The sequence below is a fragment of the Prosopis cineraria genome, unplaced genomic scaffold, assembly GCF_029017545.1.
Source record: "Prosopis cineraria cultivar Desert tree isolate PC_DT_omini unplaced genomic scaffold, ASM2901754v1 PC13, whole genome shotgun sequence".
In the NCBI taxonomy this organism is placed as follows: domain Eukaryota; kingdom Viridiplantae; phylum Streptophyta; class Magnoliopsida; order Fabales; family Fabaceae; genus Prosopis; species Prosopis cineraria.
The window spans coordinates 33,101,495-33,127,067 of NW_026555344.1; the positions used below are offsets into that span (position 1 = coordinate 33,101,495).

Below are 25,573 nucleotides of genomic sequence, written 5' to 3' on the forward strand. Positions count from 1 at the left end.
TTTCAAGTCTTAAAATGATTTTTAGGGTGTTTGGAAAAGTAAAAATGTGATTGGAGTTAACAGGCGATATATAAAATAGGGTCATCGTTAAAGAGAGTTGTTGTTTTGTTTTTTTTAGATAGTGGAGTAGCTAAAGGCTTTTGAAAGGTGCTTAGCAGGAAAAAACCATTATCTTTAGAGCTTATCGGGTAAGTGGATAGTGTCTCAACTGATATTCCAATAAAATTGTTTACTGAAATATTACATTTTTATATAAATCCTTTTTATAGCAACAATGTGATTATTGAATATTTTGTTGATTAAAGTACTTTATTTTTGTGAAGTTATCTTTACCAGATTTGATAATTTTAGTTTATCAGTAAATACAAGTTTAGATTTTAATTATGGGATTTTCATTATGAAAATTATTGAATTGTTACAAAAAAACGATTCATGCGAGTTTGACATTGAAAATGAAAATTTTATTTAATAGTGATTATATTCTCACATGTTTGAAATTGGTTTGAAAATGAATTTCAAGGGAACTTTATACAGAACACTGGTTGTTAATGGTAGTTCTGTTAGCCTTTGGCGTGCCATGGTACATCTAGCTAGTAGGATATTTATAGGAGGTGCTGGTCCTATGCGATGGCCAACACACGTGGAATGAAGGGATGGTTACTTGTGAGCATGGTACTCACGTTTTTTTGTGGCTTCAAGCTGCGTTTTATTAGTATTACCCTCATGAACTGTGTATCCATGTTTGTTTTATGACTTCGACTGTGTTTGGTTACTTACCCTCGTGGATTATGTGTTCACATTTGTTTTTATGGCATAAGCCGCGTTTGATTATTTGCCCTTGTAGACTATGTGTCCACGTTTGTGAGCTGTTCTGATAAATCCTCAAAAATTTAAATTTTTATTTAACTGATGATTTCACATTCTAATGATTTTCAATTAGCAAACGTTATTATTTTCATATATATATATATATATATTTAATTATTTATTTTAATTTGTCAATATCAAATGTTAAAGCTACTTTGTTATTATAGCTTTAAATGTTATTGTGATGAAGTTCTTTAAAATTTCTATTCTGAGTTTACAACTTTGTTACATTAAATTGTTTTCTCATTTAATTTATGTAATGGTCATATTTTTTTCATTTTGATTCTACAAAATATTATGGTTGGGATGTTATTCACTAGAAAATATTTTTGGTCTCAAATAGTTTGTATCTCCATCAAATCATTCAAGGGATTTTTCTCCTGAATTGAAGTTATGACACCATTGTGGTTAATCTCTATTTTTTTGGGTACAATTTTAATCTATATGTTGTACTTTTATAAATAATGTTATAGGTGCTCCACATAGGCTATGTAAAGGTCTTTATTTTGTAAATATTTTGTCTATTGGCTAAGAGGAGTTAAGCTCCAAGATGTTGTAATATTTCTTAAAAAAAAAATTGTATTGTAGAACTTCAAGAAAATCCTATTCTCAAGGGAGATTATGTCAAAATTCTTACATAAATATTAATGTCTCATTTAAATGAAAAGTTATTTTTAAAATAAAAATTTATTGAATTAGGTTTACGGGATGTGTGTTTAGTGTATCTTGTGCCGGTCACTCTCATATTTTGGGATCGACGGTGAAGGAGGGAGAAGAAGGAATCGGTGAAGCCTGAAAATGGAGCGAATATATCAACTTTGAACTAATTCCTTACAATAGCAACTCCCGGTGACTAGAACCCCTACACCAGCGACCAATTGAAATGGAAGATGTGAGCAAAGGATGGAGGATCAATTTGAGCACTCTCTCTCTCTCTCTCTCTCTCTTGGCTGCTCCAGATATTTCAAAAATAAAAATGAATATGAAGAAGGAGCAGCTGCCTGATTTAATCCTTACCACTTCTTCTTTTTTCAGGGGCAAAATGTTACTTTCATGCAATTAAAAAAACAAAAATAAAGCCTGCCTTTTTGTGCATGGTGAAAACTTAGAACCCCAAACTTGGATGACAATGGCCAACAGATATACCACTAAGCCACCAATGCATGTTGTTATTCTTGCCCCAACAATTTATAGAAATACCAAAATTTTATCTTATTAATTAATCTAGCTTTATAATTATAATACAGGTTATTACACTTTTCTTCAATCTCGGCCTATCTTCTTCTTCTTCTTTAGTCTTCAATTCTTCTTCTCATACACGTTTTGATTTTTTTTTTAAGAAAGTCAAGCTAAATGGCTGACCTAAATCCACCCATACCCACCCATACCCGTTTGGACCTATTTAAAAAATGGGTGTAAATGGGTATATGCGGGTATGGGCGGGTGGCCACCTATTTAGTCATAAATGGGTAGGTAACAGGTAATGGCACGGGCGGCCCTACCCACCTGTGTACACCCTTACCTGCATGCAGTTGCAGTGATGAGTTTATAAGTGCTAGTGTTGATTCTGTTTCTTTATCAACTTCTGTCTAAAAGTTTGATATTGAGTGATGGAATGGAATAATAACAAGAGAAATTGAAAAAAAAAAAAAATTCAAAGTTAGTGAAACAATGTTAATTAATTACATAAATTTAATAAATTACAAGTTAATAAATCACAAGAAAATAGACAACTAACGTACATTTTGATCAATGCAGCCCGGAAACAAAAGTGTAGAGCCAATCCTCAAATGTTAATTAACCAGCTCCATTCTAATTATATAGCAAATTGATTCATTCTTTTACAATGTTGTCTAGAATCTTCCTTTTCTTTTTATTATTCTCTTTTTCTTGTCTTCTTCAATAAGAGAACAGAAAAAGTACTGAATCGTTCTTGAGGGTATTAAGCTAATAATGTTGCTACTAATTTCTATGTTCTACTCTGCTTTTAAGAGATGTTCTTCTAATACGCAAAATCTTTTGTGCCATTTTTCATTTTAGAGTAAACAGATCTTTTGTTGCTATTGTACATTGCGTGAGATTTAGACGCTCCTGGTTTGAAAAAGAATATATTGCTGAAAATTATTTCTATATATTTTGTGTTATGTTCTGCGTTAGCATTTATTTGGTGCTCATTAGCAATCTGGGTCTTTCATTTTATCTTAAAAAATCTCTGTCATTCATTTAAATTAATTTTAAAGTTTTTTTAATATTATATTTATTAAAACAAAAAATTATAAAAAAATTTAACATTAAATTTAGATTGTCTTCAATGCTAATCTGGGAATGGGCATGCAGCTTTTTATTTTTATTTTTATCAAGTTTATTTTTTAATAATTCCATTCATCATCAATTTAGCCAGTACAAACTTAGTTTGACATACTCACTTAATATTCAAATTTTTTAATTTCATAATTTAACTATTCGGATATATTTTGGATGGTACAGATATAATTTGAATGATTTAATTTAATATTAAAGTTTTATAATTTTTATAAATTAATTATCTAAATGTATCATGTAAAGTATAGATAAAAGCTTTAAGTCTGAAAAGTTTAAATCTCATTAAAGGTAATAAGTAATATAATGCTAATCCCTTGATGAGTATTGAAGATAGTCTAGATATAATATTAAGCTTTTTTTTTTAAATTTTATTTATTTTTTTAAAGTGGTGTGGGCTTGAGCCCATAAGGTTCAAGCTCATATGGAGCAGTATCACTCATTCCTTGATTTTAATTTTTAATGCTTGATTATATTTTAAATAAGATTATTTTAAAAAGAGAATATTTATAGGTAATAAAAAATATTTTTTATTTTTTACTGAGCCCACTTGTTAATTATCAATAAAAAATACTTATTTAAATGTTAAAATTTATAAAAATTTATTATAAAATTTTAAGAAGTAAAAAATGTAATCTACCCGTAATCTAAAATTGGGCTTTGTAGATTTAAAAATGTTATCTACCCGTAAACTGTTTGGGCTGCAAGTCAAAACCAAAAACAGAAATTCCCTATTCTGTCCCCCCCCCCCCCCGGGGGGCACTGAACCTTAATTTTAGCGCCATCCCCACTGAAGAAGAAGAAGCTTGAAGACGAGCGGCGAGAATGCAGCCAGTTCCTGGTTTCTCTGTACTTAATACGACGCCGTTCCACGACCCCGACTCAACTATTGCTCTTTGAAAAGGAGGAAAGCTCCCCTCTCAGTGCCCTAGCTCCGATGATCCTTGACTACACTATCCAATCTGCGTGTTACCTGACTTCTCTCCGATTTCTGAGATTCAAATGTTGTTCAGAGGGCCTGAAGATCATTTACAATCCATTCTCGTCCTTTCCTAAGCTTTATTCATTCTTCTCACTGCTGTAAGTCCTCTCATATTCCATACCCATGTTTGTAGCATTTGAATTAATCCTTGGAAAGCTTGCTCTGTTTCTCTTTTCTCGTAGGTCTCGAGTAAGTGTCAAGATATTCCTCTTGACATTACTTTGCATCTACACAGAACGAAAGCTTGGTTGAAGCATACATGCCCCCTAGTTTTGTATGTAATTCTTGCAATCTCAACAAACACTATAGGTGAGATTGCAAGATTTTAAGTTGATATAAGATACACAAAGTGTAATGTAATAGAAATGGAAGCACTGGTGCAAGAGATCATGCTACAAATTTTATTACTACTTGAGAGTTATTCAGTGTATCAAGATTCCCTACGTATTCTTAGAGATCTAGAAAATGCACGTATAATTTGAACTATATAATTTAGACATGACGGGCTTAAATCATCTTATAATTAAAAATAATAATAATAAAATTTGGACGGTCCAGAGATGATTTTGACAATCTAAATCAGATGCGTGACTTGTACATTTCTGTTTGTGTTTACAGGAACTTTTGACCTGCTAAAATAAGGAGATGACAGAACAGATTGTTTGAATTAGGGTGAGCAAAAGGAGAAAAATTTCAGCAAAGAAAGATGATATTTTCCAAGGAGTGCTCAAGTACTCGTGCTTAAAATTGCCTTAGACTTGTGGTAAGGATTCACATAAAACTTGTTCAGTTCTTCATGCAGAGAAAGATAATCACTGTTGCAAGTCATAAAGACATTGTCTTTGTCAAGATTGTTGACTAAGGAAGCCACTTCATCATTGTGACCCAACAAGTTGTCCATGATTCCCTTCTTAACAAGCACTTCAACATCTTTTCCAGTGTCAATAAGACAATTCAAGAAGGCTATGTAATCAGTCACATAGCTTTCAAGAGCAAGGTGACACTGCTCGAATGCAACCACGTTTTTGATCATAGTCTCAGTCCAATCACTTACCTGGAAATATGGTATGTTCAACACTCCTTCTGAATATTTTAGCTCAGTTATGCTTTTGTGTTGTTCATTGACCCAAAATTTGATTGCTGCCTCACGTAGTTGGCTTGCACAATATATAGGCTTCAGTCTGCCATATTCTCTTCTTGGTAATAGATCTGGCGGGTAAAAGATCCTTAGCATATCATTCAGGTGATGGATCAAGTTTGTAAATGTAGGTGATTTGAATGTAGTAGTTCTGACCGGTTGTTCACAGTAGTTTTGTTGAACATAGTTAAAACTAAATTTCATACGAATTCCCTTTTTTGGATCAATATGGTGCAGGAACACTCTCCTGAAAAAGTTGAAGGCTATTTAAACGAATGAAAATCTACCATTGAAGCCTGTGGGAAAACTTAGGTCAAATAGGGCTGAGAACGAAAAATGGAAGTTGATTCCCAAGTAAAACAAAGTCTCGATTTATATCACATGTTGGCCATAATTTGAAACGCCAAGGGTTTTGTTCTAACAGACCTAAACATGAGATAAAGTACTCAATGATGAAGAAAGCATCAGTTAGGATCATGCTTGTAAAATCATCACTCTCCACTGGAATGGTCTCTGAATAACAGCATCGAATTCTATCTTCCCAATCTCTTAGGGCTTTAACATAATCCTCCAACACTTTCTCTTGAGTCCTTTCTAGAAAGTTGTTGAGGCACCGTGGTTTTACCTTTGCCATTGATTCCAATCTCTTGTCTCCACGGTGAAATGGGCCAATTGAAACTAAGGGGCCAATTGAAACTAAGGTAGGAGAGCAGGCTTCTTCATTCACTTCCTGAGTTTTTGGTGGAACTTTGTAGATGCAGCATCCTGATGCTAAGGGAAGCTCTCTATGCCTTCTAATTTGGCTTTTAAGGAGCTTAACAAATCAGGTGTTTGTTCTCTTTTGTTCTACATTACCTTCATTTTCCTACGATCATTTGATGGACCTGAAACGCAATTAAATATTGAAGTGAGAAGAATTTAATCCTAGGGTCTCCTCTTGAGCCATAATAAAATATAGCCAACAAATACTGGTTCAACTTGTAAATGTTGGTCTTATGTCCCACAGGGACTTGAGTTTTAATGTTGCTGTTGTTGATGTGAAGGTCTTTTGAGTGTGAACATTATTTGAAACTATAAAATCTCGTTAGCTTGTGTGAGGCTTGTCCTCTCTAATAAGTCTATGATATCCAACTCATCATCAAAGCATTGCATTTTTTTTTAAATAAAATACAATTTCTATGTGTAAAAATTTTCTAACCCTTCTAAAGAATTTTCTAATACTAGTCATGTGAAAAGACCAACATGGCTATCCTAGCGATATAGCTACTTTGTCATTTACTCTACATTTCTCATTCACTCTCAAAAGTTTAACCATATGATAGAAAAACTTATCCTTTTTGTTGCATGAATCTGATGTTTTAGACTCTTGAAGTTCAAAATCAGCAGTACCATGTTTTGTTGCAGCTATGTTACAGTAAGAGATACAAGGAAGAGGTACTTAACCTGATGTTTTGAATGATGTAGCCCTGTAACTGAAGAGAAGAGCATATCACCAATCGGAAAGACAAGACCTTACGCTAGTAATTTCTAAACTCATCGAGTGATCAAAGCTTTAGGCCTTTTGTACACTTTATAGTGCTCAAGTCATCAACTTGAAGTCTTTGGAGACACAATAATACAGTTCAAGTCTGACAGAGTAAAAAACATGTGGGGTCCAATCTTAAAGTCTTGCCACCTAAAAACGAGCGTTCAATTTGCCAATTTGCTTTTATGACTTGTGCTTTCAGCTAGGTTGCATAGATACGGGTACGAGTATCTGATACGATACGGCATGATACGGGGGTACGGAAAATTTTTAAAATTTTAAGATACGAATACGGGGATATTTATAATGTATATTTCAACATTTTATGATATAAGTATAGGTATTTTGATTTTTAAACAAGAATTTCTAGAGTAATATAAAGATATTTATAGTAATTAACTAAAATATTAAGTGTTTTTTTTAATTTTTTAAGTGATATAGTAAAAAATTATTGAAAAAAAATCATATCATAAATGTTAGAATATGGGATACGTAAGCAGAAGTATCCTACAAGTATCGTATCGGATACAGGTATGTTTGCTTTTTTGAAGTATCCGTGCTACATAGGCTTTCAGTCTCCTTCGTGAAAACTTGTGGTCATGCTAGGATTTTTTTGTCGGAAGTTTCCTTCCTTTTTACAACGTACAACATAGAATGATGTACCTTTGCAAATTCTCTCTTGATAATGAAAATATAGAAACATGAGAAAAGGGAGCCTATGCTTCCATCGAGTTTGATTGTAGTCCTTGGAGGGTTTTTTTTTTAGAAAATATTACTTTAGGCCCTTACACTTTGCTTGAGTTTTGTTAAAGGTTCCTGATTTTATTTTTGGGTGTTCGAAGTCCCTATAAAATAAAAGTATATGAACCTAAAACATTGAAAAAAAAGTATAGGGACCTATAATAAAATTTAAGCAAAGTGTAGGGATCTAAAATTATATTTTTCCTCTGTTTTTTTTTTTTAAATCCCATTCCCTGCCCTTTGCAATGTTAAGGACGTTGGTTCTTTTACTTTCAAAATCTCTACCAGAGGACATTCACGTAAACTAGAGATTGGAAAAAAATATTTTTCCTTTAAAAACTATTCACTTCAGCTTTGCTATGAAATTTTTTTTCTTTACAAAACTTTCTAGATTTTTAGTTAACATGGTTACGTATTTCTTCAGGTTCTTATTTTCTTCACAAAATTCTGTTCTACTCCAAAGGGCTAACTTGGACGAAATCCTCATATGTGGGAAGAAGTTTCCCCATATCAAACAAGTCACGCATCAAAAGTTTCTTGAATCTCAGATGGAGATGAATTTTTTTTTTTTTGAGCATGTATATATGTACCTTATTGCTTTCAATTGATTTAATAGAATAAACAAATAACTTTCATGCAAGAGTGAAAAACACTTGATTTTCTCACTGATTCACCTGACCCTATAGCTGAGGTTTCATGTTTTTCAGTTGATATGAGTTTCATATAGTGTAATTTAGTAGGGAAGGAGCATAATGAGAAGGATCACGCAACAAAATAATACTTGAGAGTTATTCAAGGAACCTAAATTTCCTACCCATTTCTCAAAGATATACAAGATGCATATCTAATTTTGAACCATCTAAATCAGATGTGAATGGTTTAGTTTCTTGTAGAATAAGAAACTAATAAAATTAGGATATTCCAGAGAGGTGATATCTAATGTTGTACAAGAGCTTTTGATCTACTGAAATAAGAGCAGAGAGAATATTGTTTGAATTAGAGTGAGCATAAGGAGCAAAATTGCAGTACTGACAGATGCCATTCTCCAAGGGGTGCTCAAGTACTCATGCTTAAAGATTGCTTTATACTTGTGATAAGGATTCTCATAAAACTTGTTGAGTTCTTCACATAGAGAGAGATACTCACTATTGCGCGTCATGAACACAGTATTTTTGTCAAGTGTGTTGACCAAGGAAGCCACTTCATCATTGCTACCCAACAAGTTGTCCATGATTCCCTTCTCAACAAGCAGCTCAACATCTTTTCCAGTGTCAATGAGATAGTTCATGAGGGTTAAATAATCTGTCACATAACACTCAGGAGCAAGGTGACACTGCTCAAATGCAACCATGTTTCTGATCACAATCTAAGTCCAATCACTTACTTGAAAATATGGTATTTTCAACACTCCCTCTGAGTATTTTATCTCTAGTATGCTTTTCTCTTGTTCATTGACCTGAAATTTAATTCCTGCCTCACGTAGTTGGCTTGCACTATATACAGGCTCTAGTTTACCAAATTCTCTTCTTGGTAACTTTTCTGGTAAGTAAAAAATCCTTAGCATGTCATTCAGATGATGGATCACTTTTGTGAATGTAGGTGATTCAAATTGAGTTTTAATCGGTTATTCAAGGTAGTGTTGTTGGAAATAGTTAAAAGTAAACTTCCCACGAACTTCCTTTTTCGGGACAATATGGTGTAGGAACACTCTCCTAAAAAAGTTGAAGGCTATCTCAATGAAGGGAAATCTACCGTTGAAGCCAGCGGGAAAAGTTAGGTCGAATAGGCCTTTAAGAACAAAAAATGGCAATTGATTCTCAAGTAGAATCAAGTCTAGATTTATGTCACATGTTGGCCATAATTTGAAACGCCAAGGGTTTATTTCTAACATACCTAGACAAGAGAGAAGGTACTCAATGATAAAGCAACCATCAGTTAGAATCATGCTTACAAAATCATCGCTCTCCATCGGTATGGTCTCTGAATAACAACGTCGAATTTCATCTTTCCAATCTCTTAGAGCTTTAACATAATCCTCCAATGATTTATCTTCACTCCTCGTTAGGAAGTTGTTGAGGCACCATAGCTTGACCTCTTCCATTGATTCCAATCTCGTCTCCATGGTGAAATGGACCAATTGAAACTAAGGTAGGAATGTAGGCTTCTTCATTCACTTTACGAATTTTCGGTGGCACTTTGTAGATGCAACATCCTGATGTTAAGGGAAGCTCCAAAGAGCCTATAGCTTCTAATTTGGCTTTCAGGGAGCTTAACAAATCAGGTTTTTGTTCATTGTTGTTTTCCAATATCTCCACTTTCTTACAATCTTTTGATGGACCTGCAACACATTTTAAAATACAAAGTGATAATAGGAATTTAATAAAATACAAAGTGATAATAAGAATTTAGCCCTAAGATCCTTTCAGCTTTAATAAAATTTAGCTAACAGATGTTGGTTCCATTGGCAAGAGCCTATCTTACCCCACAAGAATTTGAGTCTAAGTATGTTATTGATGTGAACATTGTATCAGCAGGTAATATATGTGAACTCCTGTAAAACTTCTTTGAACTATAAGATCCTGTTAGTTTTAAGGTTTGCCCTAGCTTTAGTTAGCCTCTGTTAAGACTTAAGACCCAACTCATTGCCAAAGCATTCAATTTTTGAAAATCCAATGTAATATTGTTTGGTATGCGGAAAATGTGTTTTCTAGAAAAAATGAGAAGTTTTAGAAAAACACATTTTTTACCTACAAACACGGTGTGAGATGACATTATTCTGTGGAAAAATTTTCGTATGAACTTTATCTTCCTTTAACTCCCTGATATTAGGGGATACTAGTAGATTATTCCCCTGAAGGACCAACCTAGCTACCCGAACCCCTAGCTAGCTACTTTATAGCCTCGTGGAAGTTTAAGCATATGATATGAAAATTTATCCCTTTTGGTCTCTGAATTTGATCATTTTAAGCCTCTCAGAGTCTGAGAATAACACAGAGAGATAATCAGAACAAGCAGTATTGAGTTTTGTTGCAGATATTACAGCAAGAGAGACGAGAGGGAGAGAAAGAGAGATATAAGAACACACAAACACACACTTAACCTGATGTTTTGAATGATGTTGCCATGAAACTGGTGAAGAAAATAGCAGATATCACCGGCAGCACAAGGACCTTAATTTCACTTCTGAACTCGTCAAGTGGCTTTTAGGACAATATATAGTGGTCAATGAACCTCAAGTCTCAAGTCTCCGGTGATTTGCTAATGTATCTTTTTTTATTTTGGATAGCACATGGTGCAACAGCTTTTATTTATTTTGATGTCATTGGATTTATTTATTTAAAGTAGGACGAATTCCAATGCAAATTAGTGTTAATCAAATACTTACTCTTATTCTATTTATAAAACACCTTTTAGAAGTAATTTTAGTTCAAAATATGACACTTTATGATAATTAAATTATTTTTTTTAATTTTATCTTTTCTTGATTAACGTGAAGGCATTTTATGTAGTTATATTATTATTTAAATTTAAGGATAAAAATAAAAGTACATTTTATTTTTTATAACATAAAAAAATTAACTTTTCTTAAAATATGTGAAATGGTTAAAAATATCATATAATAAGAATTGAAAGGAGTATATATTATAGTGATCATGCTAGCTCCACTTGTTTGGAGTTCAAATTTTATAATATTTATGTGTTTTAAAAATCTGCATATGTTATATCAATACAATATTTTAAGCACGAATTCCAACTTTTTTTGGCAACAAAACTAAAAATACGAAAAAAATTTTCTAAAGGCAACAAGCGACATGTCACATGTCTGTCGTTCAAGTTTGGATTATATCAATTTTATTTAATTATTTATTGACCCGAAAGATTATACTAATAATGTTTGTTTCAACTTATAAGAAAGTCTGGCACCTTAAAAGAAAATACATAAATGAAGCGGCCAAGCCAACAACTATGGCACTGGCCTATATATTTTCTTATTTAAAAATACATAATAATACATCCTGACAAAGTAAACCTATCAGAATGAAATAAAGAAGAGAGAATGACATAAACGTTTTAAAAAGATTAATTAATTTAAGTTAAGTTTTAAGTGTTAAATTTTAAAAATTTATAACTGAATTTTTTAATTTAAAATTATATTGTAATGAATTTACATCTTGTATTGTAAATTTTAACAAATTTTTTTTATTTTTTAATTATGTTAAAATTTAAAAAATAAATTATAAATTCATTACAACTAGTTGCAAAATTTAATTATTGAATTATAAATTTTTAAAATTTAATAATTAAAATTTAACTTAAATTAATTGGTGCTTTGAGATTTCTTTGCCATTCTCCCAATAAAAAATAAAAAGAAGAAACCTAACACTTGAAGAGGAGATTATTTGCAACGTTAAAAAAGAAAAAATAATCAGATGATTGACTTGGTTGATGGACCAGTTCACAATTGTCAATTCCCAACAGAACTCGGTATAATTAAAATACTATATTTTCACTTTATATCAATTGCTTCATATAATATATAATAAAAGAAAGAACAAAATATTAATTATCATGTAATGAATTTTTTTTCAAATAAAAAAAATAATACTAAATAACAATGTTTTAAAAAATGGCTCCAGTATTGAAATTAATAAGACACTGATTCAAAAGTCAATAATTAGACTGTAGTTGAATCGTTGTTAGATTGATTATAATTAATTTAATATTTTTAAATAATATATATATATATACATAAACTATAAAATAAATTTAAATATAAATATAAATACTTCTTTTGTTAAAAATGTAAGATATTTGTTGAGGAGTTTGATGTTAAAAAATGTAATGTATTTTTAATCTTTTGATATATAATCATTGTTTTTTTTAAAAGTGTCTCTATTAATAATAATTTTATATTTATTATAGGGTGTTTAATAAAGGTAAATATAAAAAGATAAAGTTAATTAAAAAGTAAACAATTACTTTATTAGAGGTTAAAATTTAATTAAAAATATTTTATATTTTTAAATAAAGAGAGTAGTATTTAATAATATTAAGATAAAATCATAAATAAATGATTTTATTTCCTTCTTATTTGATTATTTCAAATCAATTCTCACCTGATGCGCAATGAAAATTCGTAGCTTGCTGGCTGCACACTTATCCTGCAGATTGCAAGTTTGAATTGACAGACGTGAAAGAAAACAAAAAAATTCCCGACTCATTTTTAATATAATAATATTAAAATGGAGCAATCATGCTAAGAGAACGGATACGAGCATTCTTCCTCTTCTTGGGGCCCACATTATCGAAATACAAGAAGTGAAAAAAACCCCATTTTCATCCGAGCATCCGTCCTCCTTCCTTTTTTTGTTTTTTTTTTTTGTTTTTTGGCTGCCACGATAACAGTGAGTCTCAATAGTTAAAATTTAATGAGATGAGGATTGTTATATTTATTATAATAAGTTTATATGTATTTTTACATTTTTGTCCACTTAAAAATATTAAATATTTTTAAAAAAAATTATTAAGTATTTTTGCCCTTTAACTCGACATCTTTCATCATCTCCATCTTTATTTTCTCTCACACCCCTCCCTTATGTTTTTCTTGTTTTTTTCTCTTTTAGATCCTACCTCCTGAACTGGCTGAACTAGTTAGCCAGTTGGTTTTCCTGATTCGTTGATCAGTTTGCTGGTTCTTGACTTATTCGACTATTCTTTGGTTTTTCTGCCTCAACCAGTTCGGACCAATTATAAGTTCCAGGTTCAATTAATTGAACCAGATGGTCTGATTTTTAAAACTTTGATAAATAGAACTAGGAATTGATTTGTGTCATATTTTTTTACAAGGAAAGAGAAGCACATATTAATCGAGGGAATGAAAAAGAGTTCAACAAAAATAAATGAACAAAACTAGAAAAATCAGCGACAAAACATCATGCACTAAAATGCAGAAGCACCAGAAACTATTCAACAGATGCCTTCCTTATCAGCTTCTCCCAGCTGCTCGTTCATAAAAGAAAATACATTAAACACTTAAGCCATCGAGTGAGAATCAAATCAGCTAAAGGAGGTGGTGGCGATGACACCCAACTAGATTTTTCCAATTCCCTTGAAGCCACAGTAGCCATCTAGCTGGCAACACAATTCGCATCCCTAGGAATGAGAGAAAAGGAGACAAAATTCAAAAACTCAATTTCAACAAACATATCTTTTAATGCACTTTGGCAGACCCACTCACAGGAATGAAGGTTCTCCTTAGTCAAAGCATTAAAAAGGTTCGAGCCATCAATTACAACAATGAACATCCAAAGGCCTGAAAGTCTTAGCAATCTCCAATGCCTTTCCCACAGCAAACATTTCAGCTTTAAAGCTTTGTACGTTCCATCCACCCTTTAATGAAGTTGTCCTCATGATTTTTGCAATATATGCCTGATAGAGCACGGGTCTCACATGTCCAACAAGCCCGACAAGGCCCAAAGAATCACAATCCACAACCCAAGAATAAAAGAGGATGATATGGATGATTTCATAGATGATGACAAAAACGATTGACTGTGTGAACAATGATAATATATAGCACATGAAAGACCACTCCAAAAGTCACCATTAGTGAATTTCTAACGAGACAAAGCCCAGTACAATTACATGCACATGGATAAATCCATGGCTAAATGTGCATTTTTACTTTTAAAGTATTCTCCAACAAGCACTTGACATCCTAAACTATTAGGTGTATCATTTTTCTTCCAAGAAGTAATTAAAATGTAGTATTTGCCACCTCAACATTAATATGTTGAATTGGGCCTAAATGCATTGTCTAATAAACAGGAGTTTTATGACGGAAAATCAAGCTTACTCAAGCCCAAATAGCTTATACATGTGTATGAACATGAAGATCCATTTAAAGGGTTCAAAAAGCTTCAATAAGGATCCAAGAATGATGATTATAATGATAGAAACCCAACAAGATAATGTACAAGGCCCCTATAGAGTCCAAACTGAAGAATTCACTTAAAATAACATGTGACAAACATGAGTATTAGAGGAAAAATGATGAGAATGTCCAGGATCCTCTAGAAGCATCATAATGACATCCAAAAATGCATAAACTAGGATTAGATTTTGTTTTTACTTTATTTCCTAACACTACTATAAAAAATTTAAATATAGGATGCTACAAAAAATGACGGTTAAAGAAAAACACATCATATATGAGAGAGATAGGTGATGATCGGGCAATAAATAATGGGTGTTTAAACACCTGTCATTTATTCTCAGACCTTTAAATGACGGGTGTTAAAAAAACACCCGTCATTTAAAGGTAAAAAACATTTCAATTTCTTAATTTAAAAAAATAAAAAAAATTAATCTTTAAATGACAGGTGTTTATTATTTGAAGGCCTAAGAATAAACGACAAGTGTTTAAATACCTATCATTTATTATTTTCCAACATTTCATTTTTTGAAAGTTAAAAAAAAATAAAAAAATTGAACTTTAAATGACAGTTGTTTTAAACACCCATCATTTAAAGTAATACCACACCCATTATATATTGGTATTACTAATGCCTGTCATTTATTCTATTTATTAGTCAGTTTGCTGCTCATTTTTCATTCCCACTTGTTCATCTTCGTGTCTCATCTCTTCTTCACTTGCACATGAAATCGATAGAAATCTCTCAACCTTCCTCCATTGTTGTCATCGACCATTATCGTCCTCTCCAATGTAAAGGTGCCACCACCTATGCTGTCATTGCCATCTTGTTTTCTTCCCTTTTGGGTTTCAATCCTCTCTTCTCTAAGGTATGTTAGTATGTGATTTCTATAGTTTTTCTTCATTTTCTTCCAATATTCTTAGATTTCTAGGTTATATGATTGATTTATTTAATTTTATGGATTGTTTTATTAGTTACTTTTTTTGTTTAAGTTTCTACTCATTTATTGCCCATTTTGGCCTTGTGGGGTGTCAAAAATTATTAATATTTGATGTGTTGTTGACTTGAGAATGGTAGTAGATAATATAGTTAGCTTTAAGATGATTGTTAAGATGAAAATGAGTGATCAAAATGGGATATTTATGATGATTATATTTTTTTATGAATTTTAACTAATTTATTTCAATAATTTTTAATTTAAATTCCGTGCCTTGTTTGACCATAATAGTTTTATCATTCAAAACTATATATTAAAATGTACTAATGTGCCAATTTTCATTATAATTGGAGTTAATTTAGGTGACCGAAACTGACACGTGGTTTCTCTAAAAATCATTGCTATTTTATTGAGATTTTTACATTTGCTAAAGAATGATTTTTCTTGGCTTGGGATTGCTAATATAGGATATGTGTAACCTTAGAATGATCAATGAGATAGAAAAAATTGATTGAAAATGATGTTTATGGTGTTTTTCTTTTTTCTATGATTTTTTAACGAATTTTAGATATAATTTTATAATAATTAGAGTTAATTTGAAAATGCTATTTTGTAAGAATTTTGTTGCTGTTGTGATTGTGCATGGTTAAAATTAGTTTTGTTGAGTGAGATGCTAAGGTTGAAAAGAGAGTTTGAGCTTGGAAAATAATTTTTTTATGCCATTATGTTCCCAAATTTTTTTTCGACGGTTGAAAGAATATGTGAATGCTCATGCATTGTGACTCATGATTCATTAATTACTCTATATTATATGTAGAGTAGTTAATTTTCTTTTAGATAATCTTTCTATCATTCCTTTTCTCTCCATATTCATGAGTCACTGATCACATTTTCTTGAATGATTTTTTTTAGATTAAAGTTATGGATAAAGAATGGATGTTTGTTGATCGATTAAGTACATAGTATTTGAATGTTATGAAAGAGTTTATGAGATTTTCTCTCGAGCATGTAAAAAACCTTAAAAGAATAGTGTGCCCTTATGTAATATGTGGTTTTTTAAAGCAAATTAGTGCGTTTGAGTTGGAAGACCATTTAGTATGTCATGAAATTAATAAAAATTACAAGTGTTGGCATAAGTATGGAGAGACTAGATACAATAAGTGTACTAGTAATTGAGGGTATAAAGGAAGCTTTGAATCAAATAATTATGACACAAATGCTTATGAGGGTGATTGTCTTGAAGAGATAGCCAATGCAATTGAAAGGGAACTTGAGGATTGTCCTGAAATGTTAGAGATGTTGAAAAGTGATGCAGAGAAGCCCTTGTATGTTAGTTGAACTGAATTCACAAAGTTATCAGTGGTGTTAAAACTATACAACTTGAAAGTAAGTAATGGATGGAGTGATAAGAGCTTTACAGAAAATCTTACACTTATAAAACAACTTTTACCTGCGAACAATGAGCTTTCAAAGACTATGTATGAGGTAAAACAAATGCTACGCTCAATTGGCATGATTTATGAGAAAATACACGCCTATCTTAATGATTGCATATTATTTAGAAATAAATATGCGTCATTAACATAGTGTCCAAAATGTAATGCCTTGCACTATAAAGAGAACGGGAAGAGTCCAAAGAAGGCATTATGGTACTTTTCCATTACACCTAGATCTAGATGGCTGTACAATAGTGCAGAGAAAGCAAAAATTTTGACATGGCATGTGGATGAACGGATCAAAGATGGGAGGCTTTGACATCCAGCTGACTTTTCTCAATGGAAAAAAATTGATATTGATTACCTTGAATTTGGAGCAGAAGATAGAAACATTCACCTCGTATTATCTACTGATAGAATGAATCTACATAGGCTTCAAAGTAGCACTCACAGTACATAGCCAGTTATTTTGGTAATTTACAACTTACCTCTATAGTTATGTATGAAGCGAAAATATATGATTCTATCCATTCTAAATTTGGGGCCAAAACAGTCGAGAAATGACATAGACATATATTTACTCTTTTAATTAAAGATTTAAAATTGTTTTGAGAGCACAATGTTGAGGTATATGATGGATATAAAGAAGAAAGGTTTGATTTAAGAGCATTGTTATTTGGCATAATTAATGATTTTCTAGCATATGGTAATTTTTCAAGGTATAGTATTAAAGAAAAACTTGGATGTCCTATATGTTAAGAGGACACATATTCAATTAGATTAGAACATGAGATGAAGAATGTTTATCTCGAACATCACAGATGGTTACATCCTGATCATTATTATTGGCGCCTGAAAAAAGTTTTCAATAGGAATTTAGAAGAAAGTAAGGCACCTTTGCCACTGACAGGTGAGCAACATTTTGATAAGGTGAAGAATTTGAATATTGAGTTTGAAAAATCTTTTACAAAGCATCTTAGGACATGTGGGTGGAAGAAAAGGTATATTTTTTTTGACCTAATCATATTGGCAATCTTTATATGTGAGACATTTTTTTTGATGTCATGCATAGTGAGAAAAATATGTGTGACAGTTTAATTAGTACATTACTTCATATTTCGAGAAAGACTAAAGATGGCATCAAAGTAAGACTTGATATGATTTCTATGGGGATAAGGGAAGATTTGGCTTCGCAAGAGAAGTGAAGTTTCATATTTGTTCATGTAATGGTTCATACATTGTCTAGAAAGGAAAAGAAAACTTTTTATGAGTCACTTGCTACTATTAAAGTTCAAGAGGGGTACTCTTTAAACATTAAGGGCCTTGTGTCATTAAAAGATTTGAAGTTGAAGTGTTTAAAATCACATGATTGCCATGTGTTGATAGAAAATTTTATTTCAATGGCTATACATTTTATTTTACTTGATATGATTTGAGCCACGATCACAAAATTGTATTTCTTCTTCAAGTCGATATGTAGTAAAGTAATTGACCTAACAAAAGTGCTAATATTGCGAAGTCAAATTGTGTTGATCTTATGTGAACTTGAAATATATTTTTTACCTGCATTATTTGATATAATAGTGCACCTCACTATTCACCTGGTTAGAGAGATACAAAGCATTGCATGAAAATACTAAAAGGATATGTGAAAATTAGAGTCAGCTTAAAGGTTGTATCATTAAATGATATATTTGTGAGGGGATAGTTGAATGTTATACTGATTGCTTATTAAATGTCAACCATATTGTTCTTCCGACTTCTCGACATGATGGTATAACTGATGGAGAAGGAATTATGGGCAATAAAGTAGTTATAATCTCAAACTTACAATGGAAACAAGCACATTTATATGTACCACACAACTCTGCAGAGGTTGAGAAGTATGTAGAGATGTACACGGTCGAGCTTAAGCAGGATAACTTTAATAGATCGGAGATTTGGTATGCAAAAAAGCATAATAAGAGTTTTACAATTTTGCTGAAATAGCACATTCTTAAGAAGTTGATTGCCGATCCTAATTCAATTTTTGTAAAATTAAAATGGTTAGCAAGATGTCTAAATAAACAAGTTCTTTCCTTCACTGACTATCTCGTTAATGGGTATACATTTTATACCACAGAGCAAGATGATCAAAGCATAATGCAAAATAGTAGTGTAACTGTTATAGCCCAAGCAATGCATATATCTAGTATTAAAGACAAAAAATTTTTATATGTAAAATGTCATACTTTAGGGTAATTGAGCATATTTGAGAATTAGATTACATTAAATTCAAAGTTTCAATTTTTGGTTGTAAGTAGGTTAATCGTAAAAATGGTCTTAAAGTTAATGACTTGGGGTTCTTAATGGTGAATCATAATAGAGAAGGTTATAAAGATGAGCCTTTTATTTTGGCTTCACAAGCCCAGCAAGTGTTCTTTATTCCTGATTCACCTAAAGTAAATTGGTCTATCATTTTATTAAGTAGTAAAATAAATAAAGATATGAATGATTCTACAGTTAAAGATGATCCATTTATGGGGACATCATTTAAAAGTTATATAATTGAGGATGAGGCCTTTTATATGAGAAATGATCATAATAAAGGTATTTGGATTTTAAAAAAATGAGGTAAAAGCATTCGAGCAAAGAAGGAGAGCAAAGATAAGGAATGTGCAAGAAAAAGAAAATGAACAATTTAAACTAATAGGTTACTTGTTTTGTGTGATTTAATTTTTTGTTATTTATTATGTGCTATATTTGTTTTATAATGTGTGATTTACCTTAAACCTGTAAATTACTTATTATGTGCTTTATTTTTTTATATTATTATTTATTATTTATTTTTTTTCTACTTTTGTAGGTAAATGGCTTCTCAAAGGAGTGCTAGTCTTAATGGACCTAGTAATGCTTATCCTTGCATTGACATGAATGACTGGCAAATTCAACAAGAAGCAAATCAAATAACAAGAGGATTGACATTAATGGCTGAGGTAAATAGAAGAAGGGCTGTTAGATAGAAATATGAAGTTGAATGGAATTTCAAAGGTCTACCTATCAAGACCAACAGAAATAAATTCATCAGTTACATAGGGGTTGTAGCAAAAGCAAATGTGCTGATTACAATTAGACACTGGAAGGATGTTATTCCAACTACAAAAAATTATATTTGGGAGCAAGTAGAGGTGAAATACTTTACTCACATTATTATAATTAATTGAAATTATTTGATTAAAAATCTAATTAATTGTCTTGGTTTACCGTCAACGTTTGCAATTGATGCTAGTAAGATAAAATTTGTCATCCAATAAGCTGGAAAAGCAATGTAGACATTTTGGTATTTCGTGGGAGAAAAATACATTAAAAAATCAGGAGGAAATATTAGTGCTGAGGTCCCCGACTTGATAAGGGCATTAGTTTCACAAGAACAATGGGATGAATTTGTTACTCAATGTCTCGAGGGACAATTTCAAGTGAGAATAATGAGATGAATTAATTTTTTATTATTGTCAATATATTTAATTTTATTAATATGATTCTATATGTTTTGCATAGAAATTGAGTTACAAAAAGAAAGAGTTGCATAAGAAAGATCTATACCCTTATAAGAAGGTGCACATAGGATATGCAGGAATTGAGCAACAACTGGTACGTTAATATTTATACTATATAATTTTAGCTTATTTCTTGGATATATTTACTATACTGACATTCAAATTTATTTAAATTCATAGATCGAGCAAGAGAGTTCAGGGGCAAGCTCAGTTTCACATCACAAACTCTTCATAGAAGGCCAAACCAATAAAGAAGGAAACATTATTGATGAACACGTTCAGGAGCTTGCCGACAAGTGTGTAAGTACATTAACTTAACATTTTTTATACTCAATCAACTAATTTAACTTTCTTACTATATATTGCATATGCCAAGATTGAGAAAAGTGACACACCTAATGATGATGTCTTAGGCAAGGTATTGGGTAATCTCGAACACCCTAGTTGAGTTAGGGGATATGGCTTTGGTGTTTTGAAAAAACAAATATTTGGGTCATAAAAGAAGGCAAGGTCAACAAAGAATGTGAGTGCAAGGGCTAAGATTGCCTCCCTAAAAAAGGAGCTATATAGGCAACAGGACATGATTGAAGCTTTGCTAAAGGACAAGGAGAGGCAGGAGGTGGAGTTACATACTAGTCCTAGTGGGAAAGATAGTTATAGTGTAATGCATCCTATTAAAAATCTCCCTAAAGTAAAATATTATTAATTTATTTCACTTATGTTTCACTGTTTTTATTTTTCATAACTTTAATATAGTATGTTACTTATTAATATAGGGTGAGAGCATATGTGAGTTATTAGCAAATAGCCTGAATCATCATATGGTTGCTATTAGTTGAGTGTTTAATTTGTCGAGAGACATGCTACATAATATACCACTCCTTATGTCGTATGAACACGTTGCTATTAATATGCCAAAAAATTTGAACTATCCACTACCTATTTTCAAAGAGGATGCAGGGATTGTTGAAGAGGCAATAGGTAGTTTTGTTAGATGGCAAGCTAGTCAAGTTAGGATGCCTAGTCCAAAAAAAAAACTAATAAATATACATAGTCTGAGAAAAAGATGATACCCCAATCTTGACCTCTTAAAAAAGGCAGTCTCCCATAAAACTATGCTTGAAGAGCCTTAATTACTAAGCCAATACAAAAATTTACTCTAGGCATATGCAATGATTCATAGGTTTGATCCTTTGGTCCTGCAAATCCCGTTCAAGGTTGGCATATATGGTGAAGACTGATATGATATGCTTTCACTTGATGTTATTGATGAAGTGCTTCAACATGATATGACCAGTCTCACTGTTCTTAGCTTCTACATATGGTAATTTTTTCCCATATATGAATAGTTAATATTTTAAATATAAACTAATCCATTTGTAATATTTATAATAGGTGCTTGTATGAAAAATTTATTGTCCCTTTTGATCTACAAAATTCATCTTTGTTAGTCCACATAAAATAGGTGCATATGCCTTAATTAAAAGCAACAAAATTTTAGAACAAGCAAAAGCATTAAGTGAAAATTTCAAAGTGAGGGCTCAAAAGGGAACATTATTTATAATACCACACTGTCAAGGGTAACATATTTCTCACTTATCTTAATAATTTTTTATTTTTAATTTAATCGATTAATTATATTTTTGCAACACTTGTTAATACTATTAGGGACCATTGGATGTTGATCGTCGCCGAACCATTTGGCAACACTCTAAAAATATATTATCTTGATTCTCTTGGAGGGCAACTAGGGAATAGATAAATTTCATTGGAGTTAATTAATACATAAGTGTATAAAATATTTCACATATTTATTTGTTTACCTAAATTCCATAATAACATATTTTTTATCATTTTATTAGGGTGATTGTGTTATACCATACTAATATAAAACAATCAATTTCAAAGTTCTTTACAAATTTTGATACAGCCTATACTTGAAATATAATAAAGGTAACTGGAATTATTTATTAAATTGAAATGTAATGCATTAATACATATTCATCGATTCTTTAATTTTTAGTGTATAAGACAAACAAAAAATAGCTTGGATTGTGACTTTTGCATCATGAGATTCATGAAGGAAATTATTATTCATAACAAGAACATAATTTATGATATGGTATGTCAACAATATTAACTTTTAAATTAAAAAAAATTAAAGTATTAAAATTAATTTATGGTGGATCATTTATATATTGTAGTACTATGATGATTCTTATATTAAAGAATTCAAGAATGTGAAAATAAATAAAATAATTGAAGAATGATGTCAATATATTTTTCAAGTATGGACCTCATACAAAGAAGATCAATAAAACTACCTTAAAAAAGTAGCTAGGATGTTTATATTTTTAATAGGTAATTTATTTTTAAAAATAATTTAATTTATATAATTACATTTGTTTACTTGATATAGATTAGTTAAGAGATGTTTATTGATTAATTTTAAAATTGAATACAATAAATTTCGTTGATATTCAAATCTAGAATGACTATATGTTATTATTTTGATTTCTTTTTGTGGAGGCACTAGTATAAAAATAGCTCCCATATTTAAAGAAAATCATATAATAAATAATGGTTATCTAAATAACCATCATTTATATGACAATATATGACAGGTAAATCATTTACCCGTCATATATTCTGACTTTAAATGACGGGTTAAATGATTTATCCGTCATTTAAAGTATGGTAAATTTCATTCTAGAATTTATCATACTTTAAATGATGGGTAAATAAATTACTCGTCATTTATTATCTTATATGGCTTAGTCTTCTATTAAAATTTTATTTTAAATGATGGTTATATATAACCATCATTTAAATGATGGTTATTTTATTTTAGCCCATAAATGACGCGTATTAACTATCATTTATGAGCTAAAATAATCATTATTTATTCCTTTTTTTGTAGTGGTGTAATTTATTTTTAGCACATGTTCTTAAGATTATTGATAGTTTTCTATTTTGTAGTTTTAGCACATAGCTAAATCTCTTTTGGTTCGTAGCATTTATTAGGATGATTTAACTTCATATTTAAGTTTAGTTTTCCAGAAATCTTCTAGAATGTCTATTAATTACTTCTAATTGGTGAATCTTCACGAATTAAAAACTTTCCTAACATATGAAGCATTAGGCATCATTCTTAAAGAGGATTCTAGAACTTAGGGTTCTTTTAGTTTTCCTTTCCTTGTATATATATGTATTACGGATTTGTACTCATTTGAACAAGTTTAATGAAGAGAATTTTCTTTTAAAGTTTATAACTTTGTATTGCAAGCTATATGCTTTCTTCGGGGTATCCTATGGTGAATATTAGTGTGATCAAAAGTCTAATAAACTCTTCTGGTGTCTTCAAAGCTAGAGTTATTCCTACCTTGGATCATTTATCTATCTCTTTATAACTTTTCTTGGTTGCAGGTTGATCCTTCATAGTGTCAAGGAAAGGAGTGGCAATAGATCCTAGCAAGATTGACATAGTAATGAAATGGGAACAACCTAAATCTATGATAGAAATTCAAAGCTTTTTAGGTCTTGTGAGTTACTACTGTCATTTCATTTAGAGATTTTTGCAAATTGTAATGCTCCTAAACAAATTAACCAACAAGGATGATCCATTTATTTAGACTGATAAGTGTGAAGCCATTTTTTAAGAGTTGAAAGAGAGGTTGACCTTTACTTTGGCACTCACCATTTTGAAACTAGAGGTGTCATATACCCTATACACTAATATATCACTAAAAGGTTTGTGATGTGTGTTAATACAAAATGACCAAGTAGTAGACTACTCCTCTAAAAACTAAGGTCATATGAAGAAAATTATCTAACCTATGATTTAGAATTGGCTGTAGTCATGTTTGCATTGAAGATATGGAGGCTTTATATGTATAATTCAACGTTTAAGATCTTTAGTGACCATAAAAGCCTCAAATATTTGTTTGATTAGAAGGAGCTCAATATGGAACAGAGAAGGTGGATGGAATTGTTGAAGGACTATGACTTCAAATTGAAGTGCCACCTAAGTAAGGCAAACGTAGTTACCGATGCCTTATGTAACATCCTGAAATTTTAAAACTCAGATTTATTAAAAAAATAAAATATCTATAATTAAATTAAAATTTAGAATAATTTGATAGAGATTCAGAGTTTAAATTTTTCTAAGCAAAAGTTAGGTTGTATTTTATTTTTAACTATGAGAAAAATTAACAAAGTTGACCCGGGCTTTTGTGCTATAATAAAAAATGTTGGGCCCATTTTTGTAATTTTTCCTAAAATTTTATATCAGGTTTTTAAAGACCAAAATAGAACACAGAAACTGAATTGAAATAAGGAAAGGAAACACATGAGAGAGAGAGAGAGAGAGAGAGAGGAAGAAGAGAGAAGAAAGAGAAGGAGTTACGCTTAGATCTAAGAGGCTTTGTGACCGTTGTGAGCTCGGCTACACGATAGGTAAACTTTTTACTTTAATCCTCTTCCCTCCCTCTTGATTTTCTTCAATTTTTGGAAGAGAGAATTTTTAAATTTTGATCCCAAAGGCTTTATTCTTGTAAACTTTGGTTTCTTTGGGTCCTTAGGAGATTATTTTGAGTTTCTATATGGTGTTCTAATGTTTTGAGTGGATAATTGGATGAAAAGAGGTGTTTTGGACACAAATCAAACCCCAAGAGGTTGGGTTTTGCTCTTCAATGATTTAAGTCTATTAATTTAGTTATAATTTTGCTATTTGAGCCTAATAAAATTTAAATTCAGGTTTGATTTTCATTATAAAGACTATTGGTAAAAGTTGGTGACACTAAGTGAAGGTTTTTAATTAATTAAAAATTATATAAATTGAAAATTAGCCTAGTGATAGCTAATAAATGGTTTTGATGGTTAAGTGATACTCTGTGAATGGTTAGTTTAATATATGGACCATTAAGATGGATTATGACTCGTTAACTCAAGTTGTGTGGTATGAGTTATAGTCTTCACTAATGCTATTTGTCATGATAAGTGATGTGGATCACTTATATGTTGTAGGGAATTGTTGGTGGAACTTATTGAGAAGTTAAGGAACAAGACAAGTCCTATTTTGTACAAGAGAAACCCTTTTGGTACCAAAGGGTTGAGGTAACAGGGAAATTTATATTTTTTATTACTTTGTTTTAGCTA

At 31.1% G+C, this 25,573-nt stretch overlaps 1 protein-coding gene and 1 pseudogene across 1 annotated transcript; both read right to left on the reverse strand.

Moving 5' to 3' along the window:
- Positions 1-4,245: 4,245 nt before the first annotated feature.
- Positions 4,246-6,167, reverse strand: LOC129290030 (UPF0481 protein At3g47200-like). Its single transcript, XM_054926752.1, has 4 exons — positions 6,162-6,167; positions 5,753-6,036; positions 4,920-5,553; positions 4,246-4,395 (listed from the first exon to the last, which is right to left on the reverse strand). The coding sequence occupies exons 1-4, from the start codon at positions 6,165-6,167 to the stop codon at positions 4,246-4,248; spliced, it is 1,074 nt and encodes a 357-aa protein (XP_054782727.1).
- Positions 6,168-8,443: 2,276 nt separating this feature from the next.
- On the reverse strand, positions 8,444-10,752 carry LOC129290031 (UPF0481 protein At3g47200-like; annotated as a pseudogene).
- Between the last annotated feature and the right edge of the window lie 14,821 nt (positions 10,753-25,573).

Coding starts and splice junctions, on each gene's coding strand:
- LOC129290030 (XM_054926752.1), bottom strand. Junction 5,554..5,752: donor GATGCTTTCTTCATCATTGA/GTACTTTATCTC, acceptor CAACTTTTTCAG/GAGAGTGTTCCTGCACCATA. Junction 4,396..4,919: donor ATCCTTACCACAAGTCTAAG/GCAATTTTAAGC, acceptor CGTTCTGTGTAG/ATGCAAAGTAATGTCAAGAG.